Source organism: Myxine glutinosa, unplaced genomic scaffold, assembly GCF_964187855.1.
Source record: "Myxine glutinosa unplaced genomic scaffold, kmMyxGlut1.1 SCAFFOLD_3093, whole genome shotgun sequence".
NCBI lineage: Eukaryota > Metazoa > Chordata > Myxini > Myxiniformes > Myxinidae > Myxine > Myxine glutinosa.
Genome location: NW_027619186.1, coordinates 1 through 27,736, shown reverse-complemented (window position 1 = coordinate 27,736; position 27,736 = coordinate 1). Strand labels below are relative to the sequence as shown.

Sequence of the window (27,736 nt, the reverse complement as noted above, 5' to 3'; positions counted from 1 at the left end):
TCTTCTCCAGGAGGGGGGAAATGTGGTGGACTCTGCTATTGCTGCCTTGTTGTGTCTGAGTTTATTCAACCCGCAAAGCATGGGCATTGGTGGAGGCATTTTTCTTGTCATTCATAACGCCAGTACAGGTGAATAAACAGAGGGGCAATACCCCTGGCACTCACCTGGTAGAATGAACAGTATATTGCACTGACTAAAGGTATTTTAAACCAATTTCAATGGTTGCTAGAAGACAGGGCAGCATGTAGAATCATAGTAACATAACCATAAGACATTAAACAAACAAACCAAAAAAAAAATACCTATTTTGGGGGCAACCCTCCCCTCCACCCACTCCCACCCCGTGTACCTCCTCAGACCCCAATTTTTCCAATGCCTTGAACAAACATTGGTACATCATGGATGATGAAGGTTGTGGTGAAGTTTCATCAAAATTGTGTGTGTAGGTTCTGAGAAAAAAGCAAATACCTATTTTGGGGGGCAAGCCCCCCCTCCCATTGACTACCTTGGACTCCGATTTTTTTTTCATGCCGTGAACAAACTTTGCTACATTACGGGTGGTGAACGTTGTGGTGAAGTTTCAACGAAATCGTTTGTGTAGTTTCAGAGAAGAAAGCAAATATCTATTTTGGGGGGTCAAACCTGGACCCACTTTGACCCCCGTAAACCCCAAAAGGGGCAGATTTATTTTAATGCTGTGAACAAACTTTAGTATGTCATGGGTGATGAAGGTTGATAAAGTTTCATCGAAATCGTTTGTGTAGTTTCAGAGGAAAAAGCAAATTCCTATTTTTGGGAGTAAAACCTGGATCCACTTTGACCCCCGGTAAACACCCTTAGACCCCGATTTTTTTTAATGCCGTCAACAAGCTTTAGTCACAACACAACAAATATCATTTGTGCCAAATTGGTCGCAATCCCATCAGCGCTTTCGGAGAAGAATTTTAAGTGTTTACGGACTGACGGACGGACGACGCGCCATCACATAAGCTCCCCTGAACTTCGCTCCAGGTGAACTAAAAACGAGGCACAAAATAAGTTTTGGACTTTTGGTATGCATTCCACATTTCTACTCACAATTTACTTTTATGGTGGGTGGGAGGTTTTATAAATTTCTCAACACAATTATGATTTTGCGTTTCAATTCGTACGAAGTGTTTCGCATCTGCCCTTTCTTGCCAGCAGATTCGTCTGTTTTGGTTATCGGTTTATATTCATTAACCTCACGAGTGTTTGTGACAATGTGACATTGTATTTTGTTATATTAATGCTACTAGCAACGGTACCCGCCCTGTGGGCGGGGCTTCAATTGGGAGGCCCAAATGAAAAGGTAAAATGTCAGAAATTGAAGGCTTTTTGTCCCCCGTCGCACAGCGGAGTGAAAGGGGGACTATGGTTTTCCTCTCCGTCCGTCCGTCCGTGCGTGCGTGCGTGCGGGCATGTGTGTTTGCGTGCGGGCGTGCGTGCGGGCGTGCATGCGCATAAGCGAAGGACCGCATTCGAATTTGGTGTGTGGGTGCAACCCATGTCAAAATACAAGATGGCCGCCGCCATGTATGTCTGATGCCATGTATGTCTGAACCTTGTATTTTAAACGATTCATATAAACATCCGTTAAATCATATCACACGCAAATCATCAAAATCTAAACAGTATCTTTAGAATTTCAATAAAAGCCACATCACTGTTCATATCGGTAAATATTATTCCATCGTGTTTCAAATCGTGATCGCGATCTGTTAGCGTATACACCACCCAAATAGCTATGTGGAATTCTCTCATGTAGAGAATAAACGGCGTTTGAACTTTGGCCGAGGTCATTATTTACTTTTAATGATGTTTATATACGAATGATGTTTAATGATGTTTATATTGGTTTTGGGTCGTCCTTTCCGCATACCTCGTGGGATTGTAAGTTGGAGAGACGGTCGTGATGGCGGCGAAGGGGTTGGAATTCTCTCAAGCAGGGATTCTACCCATGTCCTTACTAGTACCCGACTGCAAAGCCGCAATGAGCCGGCGAAGCCAAAGCCTCTTGCCACTATTTTACCCATCACTGTGGCATCAGTAGGTTAGGTAGTTGGTAGTAGGTAGGTGTAGCAGGTACCGTACCTAGTTCAAAATGACACCATTTGCATTCTGGATGAGATTAAAATTTATAAAATTTCCTTCTTGATTAATTCGGTGAATTCCGTCTCAACTTCGGATATTTCCAGCCGTGAAAAACTATTCCCTACGGCCGCGAGATTTCTAAAAAAGAATTCTTCGTCAATTTTAGAATATTTGACGCCGTTTTCAGCGCCCGAAATGTGGTAAAAAGCTTTTTTGAAATATTTTTTCAAATGCTAGAATCTCATTGGTTCCGGTAATTGGTGACGATTTTCGTTGAAGATAACCAGGGCCCGTGTGGGCCGAGGTTGGTCTTAAAGTATTTTAATTACAAATTAGAGGTGCATAAGATTATGAATCAAAAACGACGGGTGAAACAAACTCCGATTGAACTTTTTTCAATTTGTTATGCATACTTCCGCATCCGCAAGATGGCGGCCTCCATTGAGCGATTTGGTGCGTCAAAGCTTCGAAATTCTCAAGGGATCCAGCAAAATCTGGCTTTTCAACATAATACATACGGGTTCATTGACAACACCGGCTTTGCCGGCTATAAAAGGTCTTTGTCAGAGGTCATCGAGTCCGATTGGTGCAGCTGTGCAGCGATTGGTGCAGCCGTTTGTGCGTCACCCGGAAAATCAACATCGTCACAATGAAAACATCGTCACAATGAACGTTATGCGAACGTGAATGTTATACGGGAGTCCAAACCTGAGAATGCTGGAGACCAAAGCTGAAATTGGAAAAATTAAATAGCCTATTTTACTCCTGGGGATCCCAGGATTACCCACCCAAAATATCGTTGCGATCGGTTCAGCTGTTTTTGCGGTACCTTCAAACGGACAGACAGACAGACAGACAGACAGACGGATGAACATTTGGTGAATTATATAGTATGATTGTATTAATTTGTGGTTGGAATTATGCTGTTTGGAATGAAAATATGGAGAGATTATATGTATATATATTTATATATATACATATTTTATTATATATATGATAATAAAAGTCAGTGTCCGTCCATCTGTCTGTCTCCTCCATAACTCCAAAACCATGAAACCGAGTGGCCCTAAAATTTGCATGCAGACGCCTGGACCTCCACCAGATTGCAAGGATGAAAACTAGGTGTGTGGGTGTGTTATAACACCCTTTTTGAAGATGATTAACGAGGTGCTCATAAGAAAAAAAAAACGAAAAAGCCTTACTAATATGGCGGCCGCCATCCTGGTCACTCCACTGCACCTTTCTGGGTTCTTAAGCCGCCATTTTGTTTCGGCCTCCTCAAACGTGCTTTGCCTTCGAAACACAATCGATTATCATTACAAAATTGAAGCATATCATCAAAATCTGGATTCAGACATGAGCATTGGATGCTATAGACTAAATAAATGTCTAAATCTCGAGTGAAATCTGACAGAATTTACCATATCTAGCGATTTTTATAATTAAGTGTATATATGCATTTATTTAAATGAGGCTGTCATTCTCATTCTGGGGTTATTTTTTTTATTATTTAACTTTATAATTTTTTCACTTAAATCATACTTCCATGGGATAGGGTGTCACTCCACTCTACCTGCCATCTGTTTTTAAAATTCCTCGGCCATTTCAACCAGAAGCAATGAGCTTGCTACCGCCTGCCAAGCCAGCCGTTCCTTATTACCCATTTCGTTGGAGTGCTTGCTCGAGTGCTTAAGCTGCTTCGCAAGGGCTCTTAATTAATTAGTCACAAGGCCGGGGAAGTTTGGGTGTGTTATAACACCCTTTTGGAAGATGGTTAACCACCACTTGGTGAACGCTATTCAGGCTGCTTTTGCAAGCCATGGCGTGACAGTAGACTGAGCTCCCTCCTTGTTTTTACGTACCCATTTTTTCATTGCCTAACATTTTTGTGTGATATACTAGCCCTCCCCTCCCTCCCCTTCCTCCCCTCGATCCCCTCCCTCCCCTCCCTTCTCCCTTTCTCACCTCCCCTCCCCTTCCCTCAACCTCCTCCTCCTCCTCCTCCTCCATCTTCGCCTCCCCCTCCTCACCCACCCTTCAACCCTCCCTTCTCCCCTTCTCTCCTCCCCCTCCCTTCCCTTCAGCTCCTCCATCTTGTCCTCTCTCCCTCTCCCTCCCTCTTACACTCACTCCTCCCCTCTCTTCATATTCCCGTCAGGAAGCGACTCATTGTTACCCGGCAACTCCCGGTACTTTTGCTCGTATATATATATATATATATATATATATATGAGTATATTGTTGCGGTTTTAGGAAACCACTCAGAAACAATGGCAACCACCATACAGGTCCCTCCGTGTAGTTAAGTGCATAATTAGAATAGCTCTTTCGTCATGTCTAGTGGGTTCGAGTGTCAATAAATACGTTGGTGAAGTGTAGAGAGGGTTTTACACCTGTTTTTCATTGGGGGCATTTGTTTCATGTGCGCAGCGCTTCTCATGTATGTTCGAAGGATTGTTTCTGGTGTCACAGCATGTGCTGCGAGTGTTACAGTGCATGCTGCAAGTGTTACAGCGCGTGCTGCAAGTGTTGCATCGCGTGCCACGAGTGTTGCATCGCGTGCCGCGAGTGTTGCATTGCATGCCACGAGTGTTGCTGTGCGTGCTGCGAGTGTTACAGTGCGTGCTGCGAGTGTTGCAGTGCGTGCTGCGAGTGTTGCAGCGAGTGTTACAGCACATGCTGCGAGTGTTGCATCGCGTGCCACGAGTGTTGCATTGTGTGCCGCGAGTGTTGCAGTGCGTGCTGCGAGTGTTGCAGCAAGTCCTGTGAGTGTTACAGCACGTGCTGCGAGTGTTACTGCACGTGCTGTGAGTGTTACAGTGCATGCTGCGAGTGTTACAGCGTGTGCTGCGAGTGTTGCACCGCGTGCCACGAGTGTTGCATCGCGTGCCACGAGTGTTGCATCGCGTGCCACGAGTGTTGCTGTGCATGCCGCGAGTGTTGCAGTGCGTGCCACGAGTGTTGCAGTGCGTGCCACGAGTGTTGCAGTGCATGCTGCGTGTGTTGCAGCTTGTGCCGCAAGTGTTGCAGCGAGTTCTCCGAGTGTTGCAGCGAGTGCTGCGAGTGTTGCATCACGTGCCGCAAGTGTCGCAGTGCATGCCGCGAGTGTTGCATCTTGTGCCGCGAGTGTTGCAGCTTGTGCCACGAGTGTTGCAGCGCATGCCGCAAGTGTTGCATCACATGTCACGAGTGTTGCGGTGCGTGCTGCGAGTGTTGCAGTGTGTGCTGCGAGTGTTGCAGTGTGTGCTGCAAGTGTTGCCGCGAGTGTTGCAGTGTGTGCTGCGAGTGTTGCCGCGAGTGTTCCATCGCGTGTCGCAAATGTTGCAGCACGTGCCGCGAGTGTTGCAGTGTGTTGCTGCGAGTGTTGCATCGCGTGCCGCGAGTGTTGCAGTGTGCGCTGCGAGTGTTGCCGCGAGTGTTGCAGCGCATGCCGCGAGTGTTGCAGCACGTGCCTCATTGCACCAAAACACATTTCAATTGCGCCCTAAAACCAAACCATCACCCACTCTATCTCCCTGAGATATTTCCTTCATACACGACACGTAAGTACATCCAAATGACCGTTATATAATACAGATTTTATCATGACACTTTCTTTTCCTAAGCACACATTATATTCCATTGAATTAAGTCATTATACACCCTGTTCAATACTCTCCGACACGGAAAGCCTCACCACCCAGTACCCACTCACCACAACCTCGCCTCGACTACCCATGTCATTTAACCTCCTTCGTCACAGTCCCACCTCCTTCACAAACCTCCATCACCGTGCCCATTACGGGCGCCGCCGGCCTGACAGCGTGAGAGGTACACGCGGCCGCGGGAGCTCGACAAACACCTCAGAATAAACATACATTTGGCATCGTCAGACAGAATAAATAGAGTCCCGTGGATGGTGGATCGCTCCGTCCATTCTCACAAGCCGGTATACTTATAGGCTCTCAGAATTCGCCCTGCGCCTGTAAAGTGCTGCGAGGGAAGCTCAATGTTAAGTACGGAGATTTCTTCCCCGTGCCACAGTTTTCCAACTGACTGAGAAAATCCGTTGCAGAAGCTGGTCGGGGCGGGGCCAAAACGGCCGTGTGCGACCTGAGGGGCTCGGCACTTGGAGGGACGGTGACCATATGACCAAAGCTAACCAACTCCGCATATATGTTTTAGTTATCACACAGTAGGCTATTATATGCCTGGTGTTGGCTTAGCAGTTAGGGTGCGGCTTGGGATCTGAGGATCCTGGGTTCAAATCCCAGTCGTTTGCCGAATTAATGCCAGGGGGGTTGACTCAGCCTGCCATCCTCCGAGGTCAGCAAACTGAGTATCAGTTCACTGGTAATTCCCTGTGCACTGCAAGAGGCGACCAACAGGGTTGGCGGCAGGAAGGGCATCCGGCCATAAAACATTGCTTCAAAAATGGGATCACGGTGCCTGAAAAAGGCCAACCCCTGCTCTGTGGGGAGAAAATGGCCTTTAAAGGTGGTTCTACTGTAGGCTATTATCTTTTCTCAGCTTTGTAGTATAAAGATTGTTCTGACTGAACTCAAAAGAGTTCAATGAAAAAGCAGTTCGCCACCAGCTGGTCCTTTCAGAGCAACAGCCCAACTCCTTTGGAGCGGCCACAGATTGATTCACTTTGCGTGCACCTTCTCCTCCCACCTTGAATGTTAAAGCCCTTGAGTTCCTTCCCCCATTTTTGCATGATCCCAGCAGTGCCTTGTAAATAATTACAATAAATCCCTTGTTTACGCTCCTTCCCAATCTGTCTGTACCCGTCATTTCCCCCATTTGTTCCAGCGCTGTCCAGTCATTTCCCCCATTGATCCAGCGCTGTCCAGTCATTTCCCCCATTGATCCAGCGCTGTCCGCACTTAGTTTAGCTAGGGAGATTATCATTCCCCGACTAATTGGCTTGTTAGTCGGGCATGCAATTCGATTAAAGATCTAATTGAGATAATATTGGTGCACAGCCGAGGGCATGTGTCCAGGCCAGTAGGTCACATGACATTCACTTAAACGGTATTAGATGGTGGACACTGAAGCACGTGATTAACGAATTAGCACTCGCGGTTGATTAGCAGCCTGCTGCAACATGGTAGCCTCAGGCCTGGGAAGCTCAAGGGCAACCAAGGCTACTCCCCTCTTACTAGACCCGAAACCCATGGCCACAATAATAAACATATATCTTATTATAATAGAGCAAACGTATATGGTTATGTTCGTTTGTTTGTTTATATGCGACCAAAACGTCTTCTTCTTCTACAAATAAAATTACCATCCAAAACACAGTCCGTGGACTCTTAATTATGTTTTCACTGCTGAGACCCCTCAGATCTTTGATGACACTTTAAATCCCCCAAGACCCTTAAGACCACCAATACCCCTGAAGATCCAAAATACCTTGAAAGACCCAAAATACCCTGAAGACCCAAAACACCCAATAGACCCGAAGAGCTAAAAGGCACTGAAGACCCAAAAGACCCTGAAGACCACAAAGACCAAAACACCCCTGAGGCTCAAAAAGACCCAAATGGCCATGAAGACCCCAAAGACCCCGAAGACCCAAAACACCCTTAAAGGATCCAAAAGACCCTGAAGATCCAAAAGGCCCCGAAGACCCAAAACACTCCGAAGACCCAAAAGACCCCGAAGACCCAAAACACCCCGAAGAGCCAAAACACCCGAAGACGCAAAACACCCCGAAGACCCAATAGACCCCGAAGACCCAAAACACCCAAAACACCCCGAAGACCCAAACTTCCCCGTAGACCCCAAATACCCAAAATACCCTTAAAGGATCCAAAGGATCCTGAAGACCCAAAAGGCCCCGAACACCCAAAACACCCTGAAGACCCAAAAGACACCAAAGACCCTTAAAGACCCTTAGGCCCAAAAGACCCTTAAATACCCCCAAATAACGAAAATACCCCAAATACCCTTAAAGACCCAGAGGAACCAAAAGACCCTTAAGTCCCAAAAGCCCTGAAGACACCGAAGACCGAAAGACCCCGAAGACCCAAAATACCCTTAAAAGCCCAGAGGATCCAAAAGACCCCAAAGACCCAAATGGCACTGATGACCCCAAACACCATGACAACACAAAATACCCTGAAGAACCAAAATACACTGAAATGGTCAAAGGTGCCTATCCCTCTGAAACGACGCGCCGAGTCACGCTAGTGTATACATATATATATATATATATATATATATATATATATATATATATATATATATATATATATATATATATATATATATATATATATATATATACATATATATATATATATATATATATATATATATATATATATATATATATATATATATCTTACTATAATTCACCAAATGTCTGTCCGTCTGTCTGTCTGTCTGTTCAAAGGTACCGTAAAAACTGCTGAACCGATCTCAACGATATTTTGGGTGGATAATCCTGGGATCTCCAGGAGTAAAATGGGCTATTTAGTTTTCCCAATTTCAGCTTTAGTCTCCAGCATTCTCAGGTTTGGACTCCCGCATAACATTCGCGTTCGCATAACGTTCATTGTTCTCATTGTGACGATGTTGCTTTCCCGGGTGCCGCGCGATCGGTGCAGCCGTTTGTGCGGCACAAAGGAAAGCAACATGTCTCCATCGATCGCTAACAGATCGCTGTCTCCATCGATCTTGCCAAGGCCGTAACCCCTATCGGCTCAAAATCCTTTTAACTGTTGATTTGGTACAGTTAGACCTATCGGGAATTTGGTACACGCATCGGGAGTACATACGACATAGCGATTGTGAACACGATTATCGATCACGATTCACGATCACGATCATCACGATCATAGTGTATCGATCACGATTTGAAACAGGATGGAATAATATTTACCGATATGAACAGTGATGTGGCTTTTATTGAAATTCTAAGGATACTGTTTAGATTTTGATGATTTGCGTGTGATATAATTCAACGGATGTTTATATGAATTGTTTAAAATAAAAAAAACCTTCAATTTCTGATATTTTGCCTTTTCATTTGGGCCTCCCAATTGAAGCCCCACCCATAGGGCGACTTCCGTTGCTAGTATATATAATTTATTTATTATTTATTATATATACAGTGCATTCAGAAAGTATTCAGACCCCTTCACTTTTTTCACATTTTGTTATGTTGCAGCCTTATGCTGAAATCGTTTAAATTCATTTTTTCCCTCATCAATCTACACGCAATACCCCATAATGACAAAGAGAAAACAGGATTTTTGAAAGTTTTTCAGATTTATTAAAAAGAAAAAACTGAAATATCACATTTATTCACAAGTATTCAGACCCTTTGCTATGACACTTGAAATTTAGTTCAGGTGCCTCCCATTTCTCTTGATCATCTTTGAGATGTTTCTACACTTTGATTGGAGTCTACCTGTGGTAAATTCAATTGATTGGACATGATTTGGAAAGGCACACACCTGTCTATATAATTATAAGGTCTCACAGCTAGAGCTCAGAGACAGGATTGTGTCGAGGCACAGATCTGGGGAAGCCTACAAAAAATTTCTGCTGCATTGAAGGTTCCCAAGAGCACAGTGGCCTCCATAATTCTTAAATGGAAGAAGATTGGAACAACCAGCACTCTTCCTAGAGTTGGCCGCCCGGCCAAATGAGCAATCGGGGGAGAAGGGCCTTGGTAAGAGAGGTGACCACGAACCCGATGGTCACTCTGGCTGAGCTCCAGAGATCCTGTGTGGAGATGGGAGAAACTTCCAGAAGGACATCCATCACTGCAACACTCCACCGATCTGGGATTTATGGCAGAGTGGCCAGACGGAAGCCTCTCCTCAGTGAAAGACACATGAAAGCCCACTTGGAGTTTGCAAAAAAGCACCTAAAGGACTCTCAGACTGTGAGAAACAAGATTCTGTGGTCTGATGAAACCAAGATTGAACTGTTTGGCTTCCGTCTGGCCACACTGCCATAAAGCCCAGATCGGTGGAGTGTTGCAGTGATGGTTGTCCTTCTGGAAGTTTCTCCCATCTCCATACAGGATCTCTGGAGCTCAGCCAGAGTGACCATCGGGTTCTTGCTCATCTCTGTTACCAAGGCCCTTCTCCCCTGATTGCTCAGTTTGGCCGGGCGGCCAGCTCTAGGAAGAGTCCTGGTTGTTCCAAACTTCTTCCATTTAAGAATTATGGAGGCCATTGTGCTCTTGGGATCCTTCAATGCAGTAGAAATTTTTTTGTAGGCTTCCCCAGATCTGTGCCTCGACACAATCCTGTCTCTGAGCTCTGCAGGCAGTTCCTTCGACCTCATGGCTTGGTTTTTGCTCCGATATGCATTGTCAGCTGTGAGACCTTATAATTATATAGACAGGTGTGTGCCTTTCCAAATCATGTCCAATCAATTGAATTTACCACAGGTAGACTCCAATCAAAGTGTAGAAACATCTCAAAGATGATCAAGAAAAATGGGAGGCACCTGAGCTAAAATTTAAGTGTTATAGCAAAGGGTCTGAATACTTATGGAAATGTGATATTTCCGTTTTTTATTTTAAATATATTTTCAAAACTTTCTAAAATCCTGTTTTCTCTTTGTCATTATGGGGTATTGAGTGCAGATTGATGAGGGAAAAAATGAATTTAAACGATTTCAGCATAAGGCTGCAACATCGCAAAATGTGAAAAAAGTGAAGGGGTCTGAATACTTTCTGAATGCACTGTATATATATATATACACACACAAAAATGTGGACTGAGACTTGGGATGGTTCCATTCCACATTCTGATACCCGCATATGGAGATAATGCTCAGGGGACGGCCACGAGCTAATAAACCCGGAAAATGGTGGCAGAAGTGTAACAACAATGTAACAACAATAATATAGTATTCAATAATAAACATAACAAAATCAATAGGGTACAAGCCTATAAGGCCTGGTACCCTTATTAACATTTTAATACTCTGGTGTGTTCGGAGATGCCTTTTGAAGAGGACATGTATGCATTCGTGTTGACGTCTTTCTTGGCAATTCTCACTCAAGTTAGTGTTACATTTATTTGTTCAAGGGAAGACAGAGGTGATCGATGCCAGGGAGGTCGCTCCGCTCTCTGCCTCCAAGGACATGTTTAAGAATAACTCTCAACTTGCGAATCAAGGTGAGTCATTGTGTTTGTTTTCACGCTCATCAAACCATAATTGCGCAGCAACACAGTCACTTGTCAATCAATTTGCACACATTATCTTGACACCAGGAATGACAGTATTGTGTAGCTGCCTTTAAGCTGTCTAGCCAGGGTTTGAATCCCGACCCTGCTATAAAATGTCTCACAGGCAAGGTTAATTAAGTAAGGTGGATGCCATACTTCAGATGGACGACGTTAAACTGGGCGTCCGTCTGCCGCCATTAGTTGGTACATGTTAAAGATCCCACGGTGTCCTTTGTGAAAAGTAGCTTACGGAGGGCATCGCATCAGCGGCACAGGTGTGCCCTCAGCCAGTGATACTACCTCGCACCCTTGCGCTGCACTCAAAAAGAAGAAGAAGAAGATCAGTAATAGCAATGAAACTCACTCAAGTGAAGACAATGTAACAAGGCCTTACACCCACTCTACCACTAGGTTGCACTCTATGGGTGGAGGAGAGCAGTAATAATAAATATAGCCCCGACTGGGCTGACGGTCATCTCTTGAGGCTGTAGTTCAGACCAATGCTGATTTGGGTGGACCCCCGTAAACACGTCCTGATCTAAAATAGAAAAACCCATGACCGAGCGATCCTGCGGACCATCGAGTGGAAAGGCTGCATTGGGTTTCAGAGCAATTGGTTGGTAAACAAGTACAGATACATTCAAAGTACACCGCCCCATGCCAAATAATTAAATATCCTCCAGCGCAGCATTGCCAGGGTGCCTCCGGCGCCCGGCAATACCGCAGTGCAGCTCATCGAGACTGCGTTGGTAGGGAGAGGTGTACAATAAATTGATTGATTAATTGCATAATTAAAATCACTAAAAGGTAATCATAAAATATTTTCTTAATCAATTGGCTAATAGCATAACTAAACCACTCGTGCTTCATCCGAAGATGTGTCTTTTAGAAATTTAATTTAAAAAGTCATTAGTAAAAAATTAAATAATTTATTTATTAATCAATGAATAATTAATCGATCAAATTATTAATCAATAAATCAAAAATATCCTTTATAGCCACATCACTTGGTCACTGTCATGTCCAAATACCAGCTTCCTAGGTCAAAAGGTGCCTGAGATATTGCCCAGAGGAGAAAAATAATAATAATTAATAATGTAAAGAAATAATAATCATAAAAAAATTAAATAATTAATCAATTCGCTAATAGAACACATAAACCACCATCATTTCATCAGAATCTGTAACTTTAAAAAAATTTTTTTGTCATTAATCGAATAATTAAATAATTTATCGATTAATTGATTAATTGATTAATCAATAAATCAAAAATAGCCTTTGGTATTCTACAAATCGTATATACAAATCACTTGGTCATTGGCATGTCCAAATATCAGCTTCCTAACTCAAAAGGTCCCTGAGATAATGCCTAGAAGAGAAAGGAAATGTATAAGTACTTAATTAATTGCTAATAATTAAATAACTCATCAATTAATTGATTAATCAAAAAACAAAAATATCTTTTTTGACAAAGTACTTGCTCACTATTATGCCGAAATTTCAGCCTCCTAGCTCAAAGGATGGCTGAGATATCGCCCGGACAAACAAACAAACAAGAAAGAAAACAAGAAAACAACCAGAGTGAAAACTGAGTACTCCCTTTCAGCGTGCGTCATTGCCGAGCCCCTTTCGGTGCCCGGCAATGACGTTATGCAGCGCCTGGAGATGGCATAGGAAAGGTGCGGTGTACAATAAGGGACCAGTAGGGATCCGAAGTTTCAAGGCGTAACCCCCAGTCAGAGCCCCCATCATCCGATATCTAAAAATCGAAGCCAGAGTGATTGTGCGGGTTATTATCTTGTATTCACGTGTCAGGTTTCAGTACAATCAGTCAGGTGATAAGGGAGGAGTAGAAAAAAATTGAAAAAGGTTAATGGATGGATGGATGGAGGGACATCACGATCCATTTCATAAGTTAATCTCCAAGAATCGAGATGAGAAAACCTAATAATGATTATTGTTTTTATTGACATGGATATCATCTTCATCATCATTATCATCATCACCATCATGTAGCATGTCTGAATAGACATTGCGTCCTTTGATAACACAACGCAATAACATTGTCATCATTAATACTAGCGTGACTCAGCACGCCTCACCACACATTGTTTCAGAGGGATAGGCATATTTGACCATGTCTGCTTTCTCAGGGAGTGAGGGATGGTGGGTGGGGGCTGCTGGTGGTGATGGTGGATTGGGGATCGTGGGGGGAAGTGGGGGAATGGTGGAGGGGGGATGGGGTGGATGGTGATGGGGGGATGGTGGGGATGAGAGGGCAAAATCGGGTCTTCAGGGACTTTTGAGTCTTCAGGGTATTTTGGGTCTTTGGGGTATTTTTGGGGTATTTGGGGTATTTTGGTTCTTCTGCTTCTTTAAGGGTCTTTGGGGTATTTTGGTTCTTCGGAGTATTTAATTGTCTTTTGGATCTTTGGGGTGTTTTGGGTCTTCAGGGTATTTTGGGTCTTTAAGGGTCTTTTGGTTCTCCTCGGTCTTTAAGGGTCTTTGGGGTATTTGGATCTTTTGGTTCTCCTCGGTCTTTAAGGGTCTTTGGGGTATTTTGGTTATTTGGGGTATTTAAGGGTCTTTTGGGTCTTCAGGGTATTTAAGGGTCTTCAGGGTGTTTTGGGTCTTCAGGGTGTTTTGGTTATTCAGGGTGTTTTTGGGGTTTCAGGGTATTTTGGGTCTTCAGGGTGCTTTGGGTGTTCAAGGTGTTTTGGGTCTTCAGGACCATTTCAGTCTTCAGGGTCTTTTGGATCCTCTGGGCCTTTACGGGTATTTTGCGTATTTGGGGTGTTTTTGGTCTTCAGGGTGTTTTTGGGTGTTCAGGATCTTTGGGTTCTTTGGTGTCTTCAAGGGTCTTTTTCGGTCTTCAGGGGTTTTTGCGTCTTCAGGGTGTTTTGGGTCTTCAGGGTGTTTTGGGTCTTCAGGGTGTTTTGGGTCTTCGGGTGTTTTGGGTCTTCAGGGTATTTTGGGTCTTCAGGGTGTTTTGGGTCTTCAGGGCGTTTTGGATATTCAGGGTGTTTTGGATCCTCTGGGCCTTTAAGGGTATTTTGGATCTTCAGGACCATTTCAGTCTTCAGGGTCTTTTGGATCCTCTGGGCCTTTACGGGTATTTTGGGTATTTGGGGTGTTTTTGGTCTTCAGGGTGTTTTTGGGTGTTCAGGATCTTTGGGGTCTTTGGTGTCTTCAAGGGTCTTTTTCGGTCTTCATGGGTTTTTGCGTCTTCAGGGTATTTTGGGTCTTCAGGGTGTTTTGGGTCTTCAGGGCGTTTTGGATCTTCAGGGTGTTTTGGATCCTCTGGGCCTTTAAGGGTATTTTGGGTCTTCGGGGTCTTTGGGGTCCTTTGGATCTTTAAGGGTATTTTGGGTATTCAGGGTCTTTAAGGGTCTTTTGGGTCTTGGGGGATTTAAAGGGTCGTCAAAGGTCTGAGGCGTCTCAGCAGTCTAAAGGGTCAAAAGGTATATTCCGACAGTACGTAATTAAGAGTTCACGGACTGTGTTTTCGGTGTAATTTTATTTGAAGAAGAAGAAGACGTTTTGGTCGCAAATAAACATACAAACAGACATCACCATATACGTTTGCTCTATTATAATAAGATATTACACATCCTAACGGACATTCTTTACTCTGAAGGCACGAATCATGAGGTTTCATGTTGAAATCCTTTCTGCTGGTGTTCTAATTTATGGCAGGAATTTAAATATTTGCCTTTATTCCGACGATAACTCATCTACTCTTATCAGTCATGGAAATGAGTCCTGAAAAGCAAGTCCATGTCCAAACATGAGTCCCCAAATCTCAGGTGTGAGTACACATCATGAGGTCTCTTCATATGTTATCCGGATCGTGTGCTTGTTTTGACTTTTGTTGGATCCTTTCCAACCGGCACACTGACTGTGGACCAATGTTGGCAAAGGTTGGAATGGTCGGTTGGAATGTTAGTCCAATATCGGTGTCCTTGCTGGATTGTCTTTTCCTCAGTTTTTGCTGGAGTTTTGCAATTTGCTCCTCGAGTTTGCTCACATCTCTGAGATCACGTGATAAACCTAGTTTACCTTTTTAGTCCAATGAAATTCCAAACTCGAGTCGAGTACACAAATCCTAATGAATTGGGCATGTGATGTAAACATTATATTTTAATAGAAGTTAAACAAACATGAGCAACAAGCTGACAACTCCTTGTTGAAACATTGTGTTGAACAGGCTTCATTGTTTCTTTGTAAAAAAAAATAATTCTGAACTCAAACTCAGACTCGTACTGTAGGAGGAGGGTTAGGCAGAGCGAGACAAAGTTAGGTGGGCATCGGTTGGATTCACTGCGACATGTGCTGGCTGTTTGTGAAGCATTGTTGTACAAGAGTATCGTAAATGAAGTGCAGACTCGAATACCTCAGGGTTGAAAGTACACCTCTAACAAGGGAAGGCCAGATACCACCTCTAACAAGGGAAGGCCAGATACCACCTCTAACAAGTACACCTCCAACAAGGGAAGGCCAGCCAGATACCACCTCTAATAAGCACACCTCTAACAAGGGAAGGCCAGATACCACCTCTAACAAGTACACCTCTAACAAGGGATGGCCAGATACCACCTCCAACAAGTACACCTCTAACAAGGGAAGGCCAGATACCACCTCTAACAAGTACACCTCCAACAAGGGAAGGCCAGATACCACCTCTAACAAGTACACCTCCAACAAGGGAAGGCCAGATACCACCTCTAACAAGTACACCTCCAACAAGGGAAGGCCAGATACCACCTCTAACAAGTACACCTCTAACAAGGGACGGCCAGATACCACCTCTAACAAGTACACCTCCAACAAGGGAAGGCCAGATACCACCTCTAACAAGTACACCTCTAACAAGGGAAGGCCAGATACCACCTCTAACAGGTACACCTTCAACAAGGGAAGGCCAGATACCACCTCTAACAAGTACACCTCTAACAAGGGAAGGCCAGATACCACCTCTAACAAGTACACCTCCAACAAGGGAAGGCCAGATACCACCTCTAACAAGTACACCTCCAACAAGGGAAGGCCAGATACCACCTCTAACAAGTACACCTCTAACAAGGGAAGGCCAGATACCACCTCTAACAAGTACACCTCTAACAAGGGAAGGCCAGATACCACCTCCAACAAGTACACCTCTAACAAGGGAAGGCCAGATACCACCTCTAACAGGTACACCTCCAACAAGGGAAGGCCAGATACCACCTCTAACAAGTACACCTCTAACAAGGGAAGGCCAGATACCACCTCTAACAAGTACACCTCTAACAAGGGAAGGCCAGATACCACCTCTAACAAGTACACCTCAAACAAGGGAAGGCCAGATACCACCTCTAACAAGTACACCTCTAACAAGGGAAGGCCAGATACCACCTCCAACAAGTACACCTCTAACAAGGGAAGGCCAGATACCACCGAGTACTCACCCATGAGGCACGTCTCCAACTGGGCATCATCGAGCGATCCGCATGAGGGTTGCTCAACAGTCCCAGGTCAAGATCTTTATGATGGAATGCTGCAACCTTTTTGGCTGTGCCGGTTATCTCAACCATCAGAAAATCCAGCCTTGCCATTTATGGATTGCAGAACTGGTGTTTAAAATCCCAGCAATTTAAGATGTGATTGCCGTGCCAACCTAGAAAGTATTCTTCTTTAGCTGCTTGGAATTGGATGAGCGCTAACAAATCTTATTTTGATAAAAAGCAACACTAATGCTCAGCACTTGTATTTCAGGTGGACTGGCCATTGCCGTTCCTGGGGAAATTCGAGGGTACGCTCTCGCACACAAGCGGCATGGACAACTGCCTTGGTCCCGACTTTTCCAGGAAGCAATCGAGCTTGCCGAAACTGGCGTCAAAGTTGGAAGGGCCCTGGCGGGGGCCTTGATTGAAAAGGAGACCATCATAGAGTCAACGCCATCATTCTGGTTTGCTGATTCACAGCTTCAACATCATTCCTTTTATTTTTTGGATACATAGTCGAGGCTTGTGGAAGAGCTAGTACTAGTACCGGTACACTGAACTGATCAGGACGGAACAGGACAAAAGAACAGCAGGGAGAGGGGGAAACACCAACAGCAAAGCCGAAGGCCAAGACAGAGAAAGATGGACAAACAATAGGTGTGGGGAGCAATTGGGGAAAGGAGAGGACGCGTGGGGTGGACAAGATGGATACAGAAGGAAACTCTCAGGAGGGAAAACCGGAAATTTGGAAGGAGGAGGGATTGATGTGGGGGAAAACATCATGGTTTTGGATTGGGGATAATCTGAGATGGTGGTGAAGAGCTGTCTTGAAGACTTGGAGGGAAGAATGAGGTCGACGAGGATGTGTAAGTTGGTCCCACAGATGGGGAAAAAGGGGGGCCGATGCAACTCTGCCGCTGAGGCATGGTTCAGGCCTATCAAATTGGAGGAGATATAAACCGAGGAGAGACAAAGGAGTCGGGGGCGTCCTGTAGGAGTAAGGATTCTGTTAAACAGATGATGTCTGGTTTATCGGCAGCGGCCTGAATTACATACCCAGCAATCATTTTGGTTTGGTTATCATTGATAAACTAGATGGTGTTCATAGAATACTTCCCCTGTGCAGTCGACTTGGTGCGAAGCAACTCTTCTGTTTTGTAAGGTTTTTTATGGCGTAATCCATAGGGCAAAGCCATCTAGAACAGTGTTTGTCCGTCTGTATTTATGTATGTATGTATGTATGTCTATGTACAGTGCATTGAGAAAGTATTCAGACCCCTTCACTTTTTTCACATTTTGTTATGTTGCAGCCTTATGCTGAAATCGTTTAAATTCATTTTTTCCCTCATCAATCTACACTCAATACCCCATAATGACAAAGAAAAAACAGGATTTTAGAAAGTTTTGCAAATTTATTAAAAATAAAAAACGGAAATATCACATTTACATAAGTATTCAGACCCTTTGCTATGACACTTGAAATTTAGCTCAGGTGCCTCCCATTTCTCTTGATCATCTTTGAGATATTTCTACACCTTGATTGGAGTCCACCTGTGGTAAATTCAATTGATTGGACATGATTTGGAAAGGCACACACCTGTCTATATAAGGTCTCACAGCTGACAATGCATATCAGAGCAAAAACCAAGCCATGAGGTCGAAGGAACTGCCTGCAGAGCTCAGAGACACGATTGTGTCGAGGCACAGATCTGGGGAAGCCGACAAAAAAAAATCTCTGCTGCATTGAAGGTTCCCAAGAGCACAGTGGCCTCCATAATTCTTAAATGGAAGAAGATTGGAACAACCAGGACCCTTCCTAGTGTTGGCCGCCCGGCCAAACAGCAATCGGAGGAGAAGGGCCTTGGTAAGAGAGGTGACCAAGAACCCGATGGTCACTCTGGCTGAACTCCAGAGATCCTGTGTGGAGATGGGAGAAACTTCCAGAAGGACAACCATCACTGCAACACGCCACCGATCTGGGTTATATAGCAGAGTGGCCAGACGGAAGCCTCTCCTTAGTGAAAGACATAGACAAGAATATTTGAATGACAATTATATAGTGAAAGAATATTTTAATGACAATTATATTTTTGTTAAAACAATGGAGATAATTAGGTTAAACGTTCACAATACAGTTCACATGCACAAAGAATGTGCTCACGTAGAGTCTTTTATTCATACCAAACATGTATGTCAGGGATCTCCTTCAAATTACGATGTAGGGCTCGTCGTAAAACATCGAAATTTCACGATCTTCGTGACTTTCTGAGCACATTTTGAGAATGACATTTTAGATTCTTCGTCGAATTTCACAATTTTTCTGTTGTTTCTTGGAAAAATGTTTTGGTGCATAATAATCTAGAGAAGTTACTCTTTCTATCCATCTACAGACTTGGCATTTAATATGGAATATTTTTTTGTGGGGGCGAACTTACTTTTCAAGTTGACTTGGAACCAAAAGTTCATTGGAATTATGTTGAAATTATTCTAGATTTTGTTAATGTGACCTTTAAAAGAAACAAAAACCACATTTGACCTTTCAAAGCAAATAAATTGATCCTTGAAAGTGATGTCAACTGATATTGAACTCAATTCACGGACAGTACTGTGTTAAACTTCTGTACGTTTTCCAGAAGCATTTCTTTATTTTGCACATTAGCCAATTTTTTTTTCAACAAAAACAAAAGTTAAATTACAACTGGGATTACAGACAGTAAAATTACAGTGCAGTACGTCGTGTAACCCCCACGAGCATTCAGGAGAGCCCGTACACGTTGAGGCATGCTGTTCACGAGATTTGCCAAGGTTTGGACAGGAATCGCTTGCCATGCAGTTACAATAGCCTGCTGCAATTCACGCACAGAGGTCGGCTGCTGGTCCAAGTTGTCGATTTGACGCGTTAATTCTTCCCACAAGTTCTCTATCGGATTCATATCCGGGGACATGGCAGGCCACTCCATATGCTCTACACCACGGTCGGCAAGAAAGTGTTGGATCATGCGAGCACAATGAGGCCGTGCATTGTCATCTTGGAAGACAAAGTTTCCTCGAAAGGCTACACGAGCAAATGGAAGCAATGTTTCTTCCAGAATGGCCCTGTACTTGAACTGGTTCAGGTTTCTATTCAGAACAACCAGGTCAGTTTTTCCCCCTGCATGAAAAGCAGCCCAAACGGTCACCCCACCACCTCCAGCTTGGACTCTCGGCACTATACAATCTTCATTGTAGGCTTCATGCACTTGTCTGTGCACTCAGACATGGCCATCTTGACGATAGACCAGAAATCAAGACTCGTCACTGAAGATCACGTGATTCTAGTGTCCTGGCTGCCATTGGCGGTGCTCTCTGGCTCACTGCAATCGGCGCTGGCGGTGTTGTCTTGTCAGGCGTGGCTTTCTCAGGGGACGCCTGGCACGATAGCCTGCTTGAACCAGTCGTTGGTTGACTAGCCTTCTGGATACAGGCACATTTGTCAGTTGCTGCCACTCAGCCCTAAGCCGATTCGCTGACTTGGTACGGCCATTGCGGACTAACCGGTGCAGCTGGCGATCATCCCTCCTTGTGGTTCTCCGGGAACGTCCTGGCCTCGATATTGGAGGAGGGACACCCCTCTGAGCATTTCGTTTCAGGATCTTTGACACCTGACCTTGAGTGATGCCATACTGCCGAGCAATAGCACACTGTTTCATGCCGGAATTTCGTAAAGCCACCACTCCATGACAAACAGCATTGTCGAGTTGACGGGCCATCTCCAGAGGAAGCGGCAATAACTTTTGTAGACGTGCAGCAGTTGTTTTCCACTAATACAGAACGCAACAACCCTTATATACCCGATTGTGAAGCCAATCGTCAAATGTACCTGTCCGTACATTTTGTCACGCCACCTGTGATATAATCCTGTTATTGACTTCTTGCTGCGACAGACAATCAGTGACATGGTTCTTTTATCAAAGAAATCACCGAAGCGTAAAAGAAACTCACCAGATTGATATTCTGAGTTCAAAAAGGAAACCCAAGTCAAGAAAAAAAAAATATTCCATATTAAATGCCAAGTCTGTAAAAATCTCAATTTGGTCCCTGTGGTCATATTTTGACTCTTTTCGGCTTTTTCTCGCGAAGAGAAATGCCCCCAAGTGTCTGCTTTTGCCAGAGCCAGATATATATGTATATATATATATATATATATATATATATATATATCTATATATATATATATATATATATATATATATATATATATATATATATATATATATATTGTTACGGATCGCGGTTAGATGTTACTTCGACCGAGCGGTGGTGTATTACCGCGACCTAACAGTTATTCCCCGACTAGACCCCGATTCCACTCGAACGTTGACCAAGTCGCGCTATGCTAAATCAATGAAGGAAAGGACACAACGGCTGGGATAAATGAAACAACACAAGGGGTACAGTTCTCAAGACCTCCGGAGGAGGATATAATTGGTGGTGGAAAAAAGGGGTAGATTACAAGGTATGAGGTAAAGCACAGAAGAGATAGGCACTTAGACACAATCTTATCTTATCCCCGACAGACCACAGACAAACGGGACAAGACTGACTTACACAGGGATTGATGGCAGGGAAGGACAGGCAGTCGATAGCACAAGGTGCACCTTGGCTCAGGGACAGGATACAGCTCGGTCCAGTCCAGAGATGCGGGGAGGTATTGCAGCGCTCGGAGGTGGCGTCTTTCTCTCCTCAAGCTCAGGGCGCATCTGACGTCACCCCCTTCTTCCTGCGCATGCTCAGCGGGGAGTGACACGCCCTCGGCTCGTTGGCTCCGCCCCAGACGGAATCGGTCCGCCGCTTCTATTGGGTGCGGGGGGTTACCGGGCTCTGCCCTTGACGAGGAGCTGACAGCGAGCCCCTACTTGGTAACCCCGTCGAGCACATGTTCAATGGCGGCTCGTTGGAAAGGCTTGGTGCCCTTTCAACACCCCCTACCAACCAAGCCGGAGTGAGGACGCACACTCCCCGCGCCGCCGCCGCTGTTGTTGTTGTTGTTGTTGTACCATGAGGAAGAGCTGCGGGGAGGTATTGGGAGGTCCTAAACTTCCTAACGGTGCCATACAATCACATTCTGGTGCAACGAAGAGTCAGAATGAATGGAAACGAGTCCTTAACTGACATAGACTAAGAATAACTAGCAAGATGTCCTATAGTTGTCTACGTGAGATGCGGTGGACCTGGATGCGACATTTAATGGGGGAAATAGGGGGAGGTCGGGTCTACAGAGTGTTGTTTACAGAAAATGGGACTAGGGAATGGGGGATTGGGGATAGTTGGGAAGGATGAGGAAATAGGGGAATATTTACAAGCGGATATGGATGGATGTAAATCCCATATCCGCAACAATATATATATATATATATATCACGGTGTGTACCCCGATTTCGAATAGGTACATATATATATAGCCCTGCGCATCGTAAGAGCATGACCAAGGTTTGGCGCCAGGAAGGGCATCCGGCCATAAAAACATTGCCTCAAAAATAGAACCATGACAATTTGGAGAAGATTGTCATGGGGACCGCAAGGCTAACCCCGCTCTTGCAGGGAAAATGGCCTTAAAATGCCTGTTGTTGTTGTTATGTATATATATATTGTTGCGGATATGGGATTTGGCCTCCATATCCGCTTGTAAATATTCCCCTATTTCCCCAATACTCCCCAACTATCCCCAATCCCCCATTCCCTAGTCCCATTGTCTGTAAACAACACTCTGTAGAACCGACCTTCCCCTTTTTCCCCCATTAAATGTCGTGCCCAGGTCCACCGCATCTCACGTAGACAACTTTCGGACATCTTGCTAGTTATTCTTAGTCTATGTCAGTTAAGGACTCGTTTCCATTAATTCTGACTCTTCGTTGCACCAGAATGTGATTGTATGGCACCAGTAGTGAGTTTAGGACCTCCCCATACCTCCTCCCATCTTCCTCATGAAACAACAACAACAACAACTACAACAACAGCGCGCGGGGAGTGTGCGTCCTCACACCGGCTTGGTTAGCCGCCATTGCCCATGTGCGCCGACGGGGTTACCACGAAGGGGCTGACTGTCGGCCCCTCGTCAAGGGCGGAGCCCGGTAACCCCCCGCACCCAATAAGAAGCAACGGGCCGATTCCATCTGGGGCGGAGCTAATGAGCCGAGGGCGTGTCACTCCCCGCTGGATATACGCAGCGACTTACCGGATGTGAGGTGAGATGCGCCGGAACTACGGAGAGAAAAGGACGCCACCTCCAGCGCGACGATACCTCCCCGCATCTTTGGACCGGACCGGGTCGATTCTGCCCCTGAGCCAAGGTGAACCTTGAGCCTCGACTACCTGCCCTTCCTTGCCATCAATCCCGGTGTGAGTCAGTCTTGTCCCGTTTATCTGTCGTCTGTCGGGGCTACTATAAGACCGTATTTAAGTGCCTACCTTCCTATGCTGTCCCTCTTGTCCTTGTAATCTCAACGTTCCGAAATATTATAACCTCCTCCGGAGGTCTTGAAAACTGTACCCCTGGTGTCGTGTCATTTAACCCAGCCGTTGTGTCCTTTCCTCAATTGATTTAGCGTAGCGCGACTCGGCCAACGTTCGAGTATAATCGGGTAAACTGTGCAGACGCGGTCATACCAAACCGCTCGGTAAACCAACATCCACAACCGCGTCTGTAACAATATATATATGTATATATATATATATATATATATATATATATATATACACGTATATGTACATACTGTCGTGTGTCTACCCTGCAGTGAACACCACAGGGCGACAGATGACCAATCGAGCTTTAACTCCGAGGCGTTCAGTGAAAAATGACGGTGTTCTTTACACGCGAGGGAAAGAAGAATGACGAACTTACCTGGATGGCTTCCACCAGACGTCTTCGCACCTGCGACAATTAATTCAACCGACAGATTTAAAATATACAAAAATACTGGCTTTATTGAAGAAATGCCGGTGAACAAAATAAAACACGGCAAAACTATGATTGCTAAACGGGACGTTCCCACACAGACCTGTATACAATACAAGGGGAAATAGAAAAGAACAAAAGTAAAAATGTGTGTGTGTGTGGGCACTTAGCTCTGAGTGGCTCCTGAACCCCGTTGGGAATCGTCCAGGCCCCGAGCGCAATCCGGATGCGGCTCAGGCCCTAGCGGGAAATAGGCCTCAGTACGCCCTCATTCACTCAGCCATGCTCGTCTTCCTCATCATCCAGACTTCAAATGTCCCCGGCGCAAGAGCGCTACAAAATGTTCACGTGCTCGTCAATAAATCCCCCTCGGGCAAGAGCGCTATGAACTCCGACCGTTCGTTGTGAAATCCCAAAGCAGAGCAAGATATAAAATTGTGACCGTTCTCAATGAATGTCCCTCGCTCAAGAGCGCACCGTATATGTGACCATTCGCTATGGAGGTTAGCCCGGAGAGAGAAAAGCCACGAGAAGGACAAAATGTCAGGGAGAGAATTCTTTTGTACTAAAGACTCTGACGTCATCCAACGACATCTGCGAGTCCGCTCCTATCAGCTAGTGTCATCTCCTCGCTCTTGGTGTCCTGACCAATCGCTGCTCTTTGGGGTGTGGCCTCCCGGACCTGCCTGCTTGATGTGGTGATGTGACTGCTGGCAGCGCCAGTGGTATTGTTCAATGTCTTGTTCCGGTCACTTTTATTTGGTATCATTAATGCATGATTTCTTATCTTGTGTGTGTGCTGCATTGTCGTAAGGAACAGAGGAAAAATAACAGAGGCCATTACATACAGGGGATTAATTACCCATAATCCCTAACTAATTAACATAACCCCACCCCTCATGATGGGAACGAAGATATGCACTTTTACGACATCTGGTCTAAACGAATTTCCTACTTATAATACATGGGTTCTTCTTCTTCACGACAGTCGGAGCATGGTAATCTATACAATACTAACTGGACCTAAGGTAATCATTGTCTTCCTCCCACAAACGTAACAATACAGTATGTGTGTGTATGTGTGTATATATATATATATATATATATATATCTATATATATATATATATATATATATATATATATATATATATATATATATATATATGTATATATATATATATATATATATATATACGTATATATATATATATATATATATATATGTGGATGTGTATTTATATGTGTGTATATGTATATATGGGGCCTATATGTATATGCATATGTGTATGTGTGTATATGTATATATGGGGCCTATATGTATATGCATATGTTTATGTATGTACATGTATAAACTGTTCTCCTCTTTCTTCGACAGTGAGGTTTTCTGCAACAAAAATGGGAAAATCTTAAAGGAGAATGACATTGTGAAGTACCCAAAGTTAGCGAATACCTTTCGCATCATATCAGAGGATCCGGATGCTTTTTATACAGGAACATTGGCAAGTGATATCGTTGATGACATCAGCAAAGCAGGTGACTGGAAAGCACTTTAAAAAAAACAACCTTTTTAGCCCCTTTTTGTTTTGAAGGTGGCTTTGTTTTTTCAAAAAAATGACATTTAATGCCATCATTGCACACCGCTCCTTTCCTATTCCATCCACAGGTGCTGCATGACGTCATCGCTGGGCACCGAAGGGGGCCCGGCGATAACGCACACTGAAAGGGAGTACTTGGTTTTCACTCCGTTTTCTTTCTTTCTTGTTTATTTGTCCGGGCAATATATCAGCCATCCTTTGAGCTTGGAAGCTGAAATTTTGGCACAATAGTGAGCATGTGCTTTGGCAAAAACAGATTTTTTTTGATTTATTGATTCATCAATTAATCGACTAATTATTTATTGATCAATCAATTAATTTTTTAAAATTGATTCATTAATTATTCAAATAATTTTCAAAAACTTACAGATTCGGATGAAACACTGGTGGTTTAGGTATGCAATTAGCCAATTGATTAAGCAATTAGTTATTTTACGATTGTTATTTATTTTCATTCCACAATTGATCAATCCATTATTTAAAAAAATTGATTCATTAATTATTCAACTATTTTTCAAAAAAGTTACAGTTTCGGATGAAACTGGTGGTTTCGGTATGTATGCTATTAGCCAATTGATTAAGAAATTAGTTATTTTACGATTATTATTTATTTTAATGCCACAATTAATCAATCAATTATGGTACACTGCTCCATCCCAAAATCCGTCTCCATGTGCTGCACGGCGGCATCGCTGGGGACCTAAAATGCCCCGGCAATGTCACTCGCTGAATGATATGTTATTTATTTATTTGGCATGGGGGAAGTGCACATTTAATGTATTTGTACTTGTTTTTCCTTGCATTGCAATTAAATTATGGTATAATATTTGTTCATCAGAGGCTCCCAAATGTGATATGCCTTGGTGCTAGGATCTCTTGATCCCACGAATGGCTGAAAAGTTTCTAACTAACTGTGTTCAACATTACCACTTATTGTCATTTTCTACCTCCGCCTGCAATACATGATAAAAGCAGTGTTCCTTCCTGCCATGGCCTGCATACACTCAAACTAATTTCAATACACAATCAACACTACCACCAATGAAAAATTATTTTTTGCACACAAACATTTTTAACCCCTTTCCACCCGATCCACGTTCTTGGCTCTTATGGCCACTCATGGTCGGCATCCATACCAATTCCAAACTCATCTGAATAATCCCACAAGCAAAACATGGCGAGTTACGACAATGGGGAAAGGCAAATTTAACAATCTAATTCATCACTGAATGCCGCTCCAATGCTAGTCGCTCTGGCTGCAGCCAAATTTCTCATTAATCCTATGTCAATTAAAACCCAGGATTCTCTTCACAAACTGAGAGCCCATTAATCACAGCAGACTATCTGGGGAAGGTTGTGCATGCATCTCCAGGGCTTACCTGTCATTCCAATTTAATGCTATAATGTTCCACAGATGGTTGTCTGGTGGGCGGCCCTCATACCTGGACCATGTCGACTGACCCACATCCATAGACCAGCCCAGTATGCCAGGTCTCCACATGCTGGCTATCCCAGAGCTTCGATGACAGGCTGCTAGGCCACATGCCCAGGCGGTTGCCTCCTCAGACTCTCACTGGTGCCATCACTAAGGCATTGCGCACAACACCTCCCATTGGTTGTTATCTCCATTTGTGGGTTTTAGAAGGTGGGAGAAGTTCTCCCAGAACTCAAAATCTCAACCTCCTTTTTCAGTAAAGGATTATTATTCAGGAACCAAATTGTTCGTTTCAACAGGTTTATGAATCTTTCTGCTCAACCATTAGTCCCCCATGGTTCATCCATAGATTACGCTTTGCAGTGGAGAATGATTTCCTTCTCCTCTAAGCTCCAGCTCTGTTCATTTAATCTTCTCGGTTTCGTCTGGAACCTAGTAGTTGTTGGTTGTGGAACAGGCGACACCTTTTTAGATTTTAGCTTTCCTGTAGAGCTCTGTCCTATCATGAAGCAGGGATCCCCTTCCTTACTGGATAAGGTGCAGTCATTATCCTTTTCAGCACACATTCCAGCTGCTCGGTGTGGCCGCACAGACTTAGGCCTCAGCCTACACATGCCTGTGTCCCTTTAGTCATTTTCTATGACTGAATTTCATTTTTGGCATATTTCAGTTACAGCCGGCTATTTTGCTTTCCCCAAGAGGCCATAGGGCCTTGGCTGCTTGACAGGGGTCATCGATGGTACTCAGAAGAGTCGTGCTAAGAAAGTACAGTATATGCCAAGGTTGTGCATCTGCCTGCTCGCTTTCTCCTCACTGGTTTGTTTAATAGTTTGCCATCACTCAGGATCACTCACACAAGAGGTATCCACAACCACAACCTTTGCCTTTTGGTCATAGTGCACAATGACAAGTGAACAAGAAGAACCACCTTGGTCCACCAGAGGTCTCAACCCCCTCCAGGGACCGGTGAGCCCACGAGTCTCAGATACTCAC

General features: G+C 44.2%; 1 protein-coding gene across 1 annotated transcript; it reads left to right on the top strand.

The window, feature by feature from the left end:
- On the top strand, positions 1–26,139 carry LOC144889361 (glutathione hydrolase 1 proenzyme-like). The gene is made up of 5 exons (XM_078769560.1): positions 1–128; positions 11,154–11,243; positions 17,049–17,241; positions 25,089–25,246; positions 25,377–26,139. The coding sequence occupies exons 1-5, from the start codon at positions 80–82 to the stop codon at positions 25,385–25,387; spliced, it is 501 nt and encodes a 166-aa protein (XP_078625686.1). The 5' UTR covers positions 1–79; the 3' UTR covers positions 25,388–26,139.
- The last annotated feature ends 1,597 nt before the right edge of the window (positions 26,140–27,736 follow it).

What these genes read in the sequence shown, in the direction of transcription:
- LOC144889361 (XM_078769560.1), top strand. Translation starts at nt 80, where the DNA reads ATGGGCATTGGTGGAGGCATTTTTCTTGTCATTCATAACGCCAGTACA. An exon ending in CATTCATAACGCCAGTACAG is followed by an intron (nt 129 to 11,153) that starts GTGAATAAACAG and finishes TATTTGTTCAAG; the next exon opens with GGAAGACAGAGGTGATCGAT. An exon ending in CTCTCAACTTGCGAATCAAG is followed by an intron (nt 11,244 to 17,048) that starts GTGAGTCATTGT and finishes CTTGTATTTCAG; the next exon opens with GTGGACTGGCCATTGCCGTT.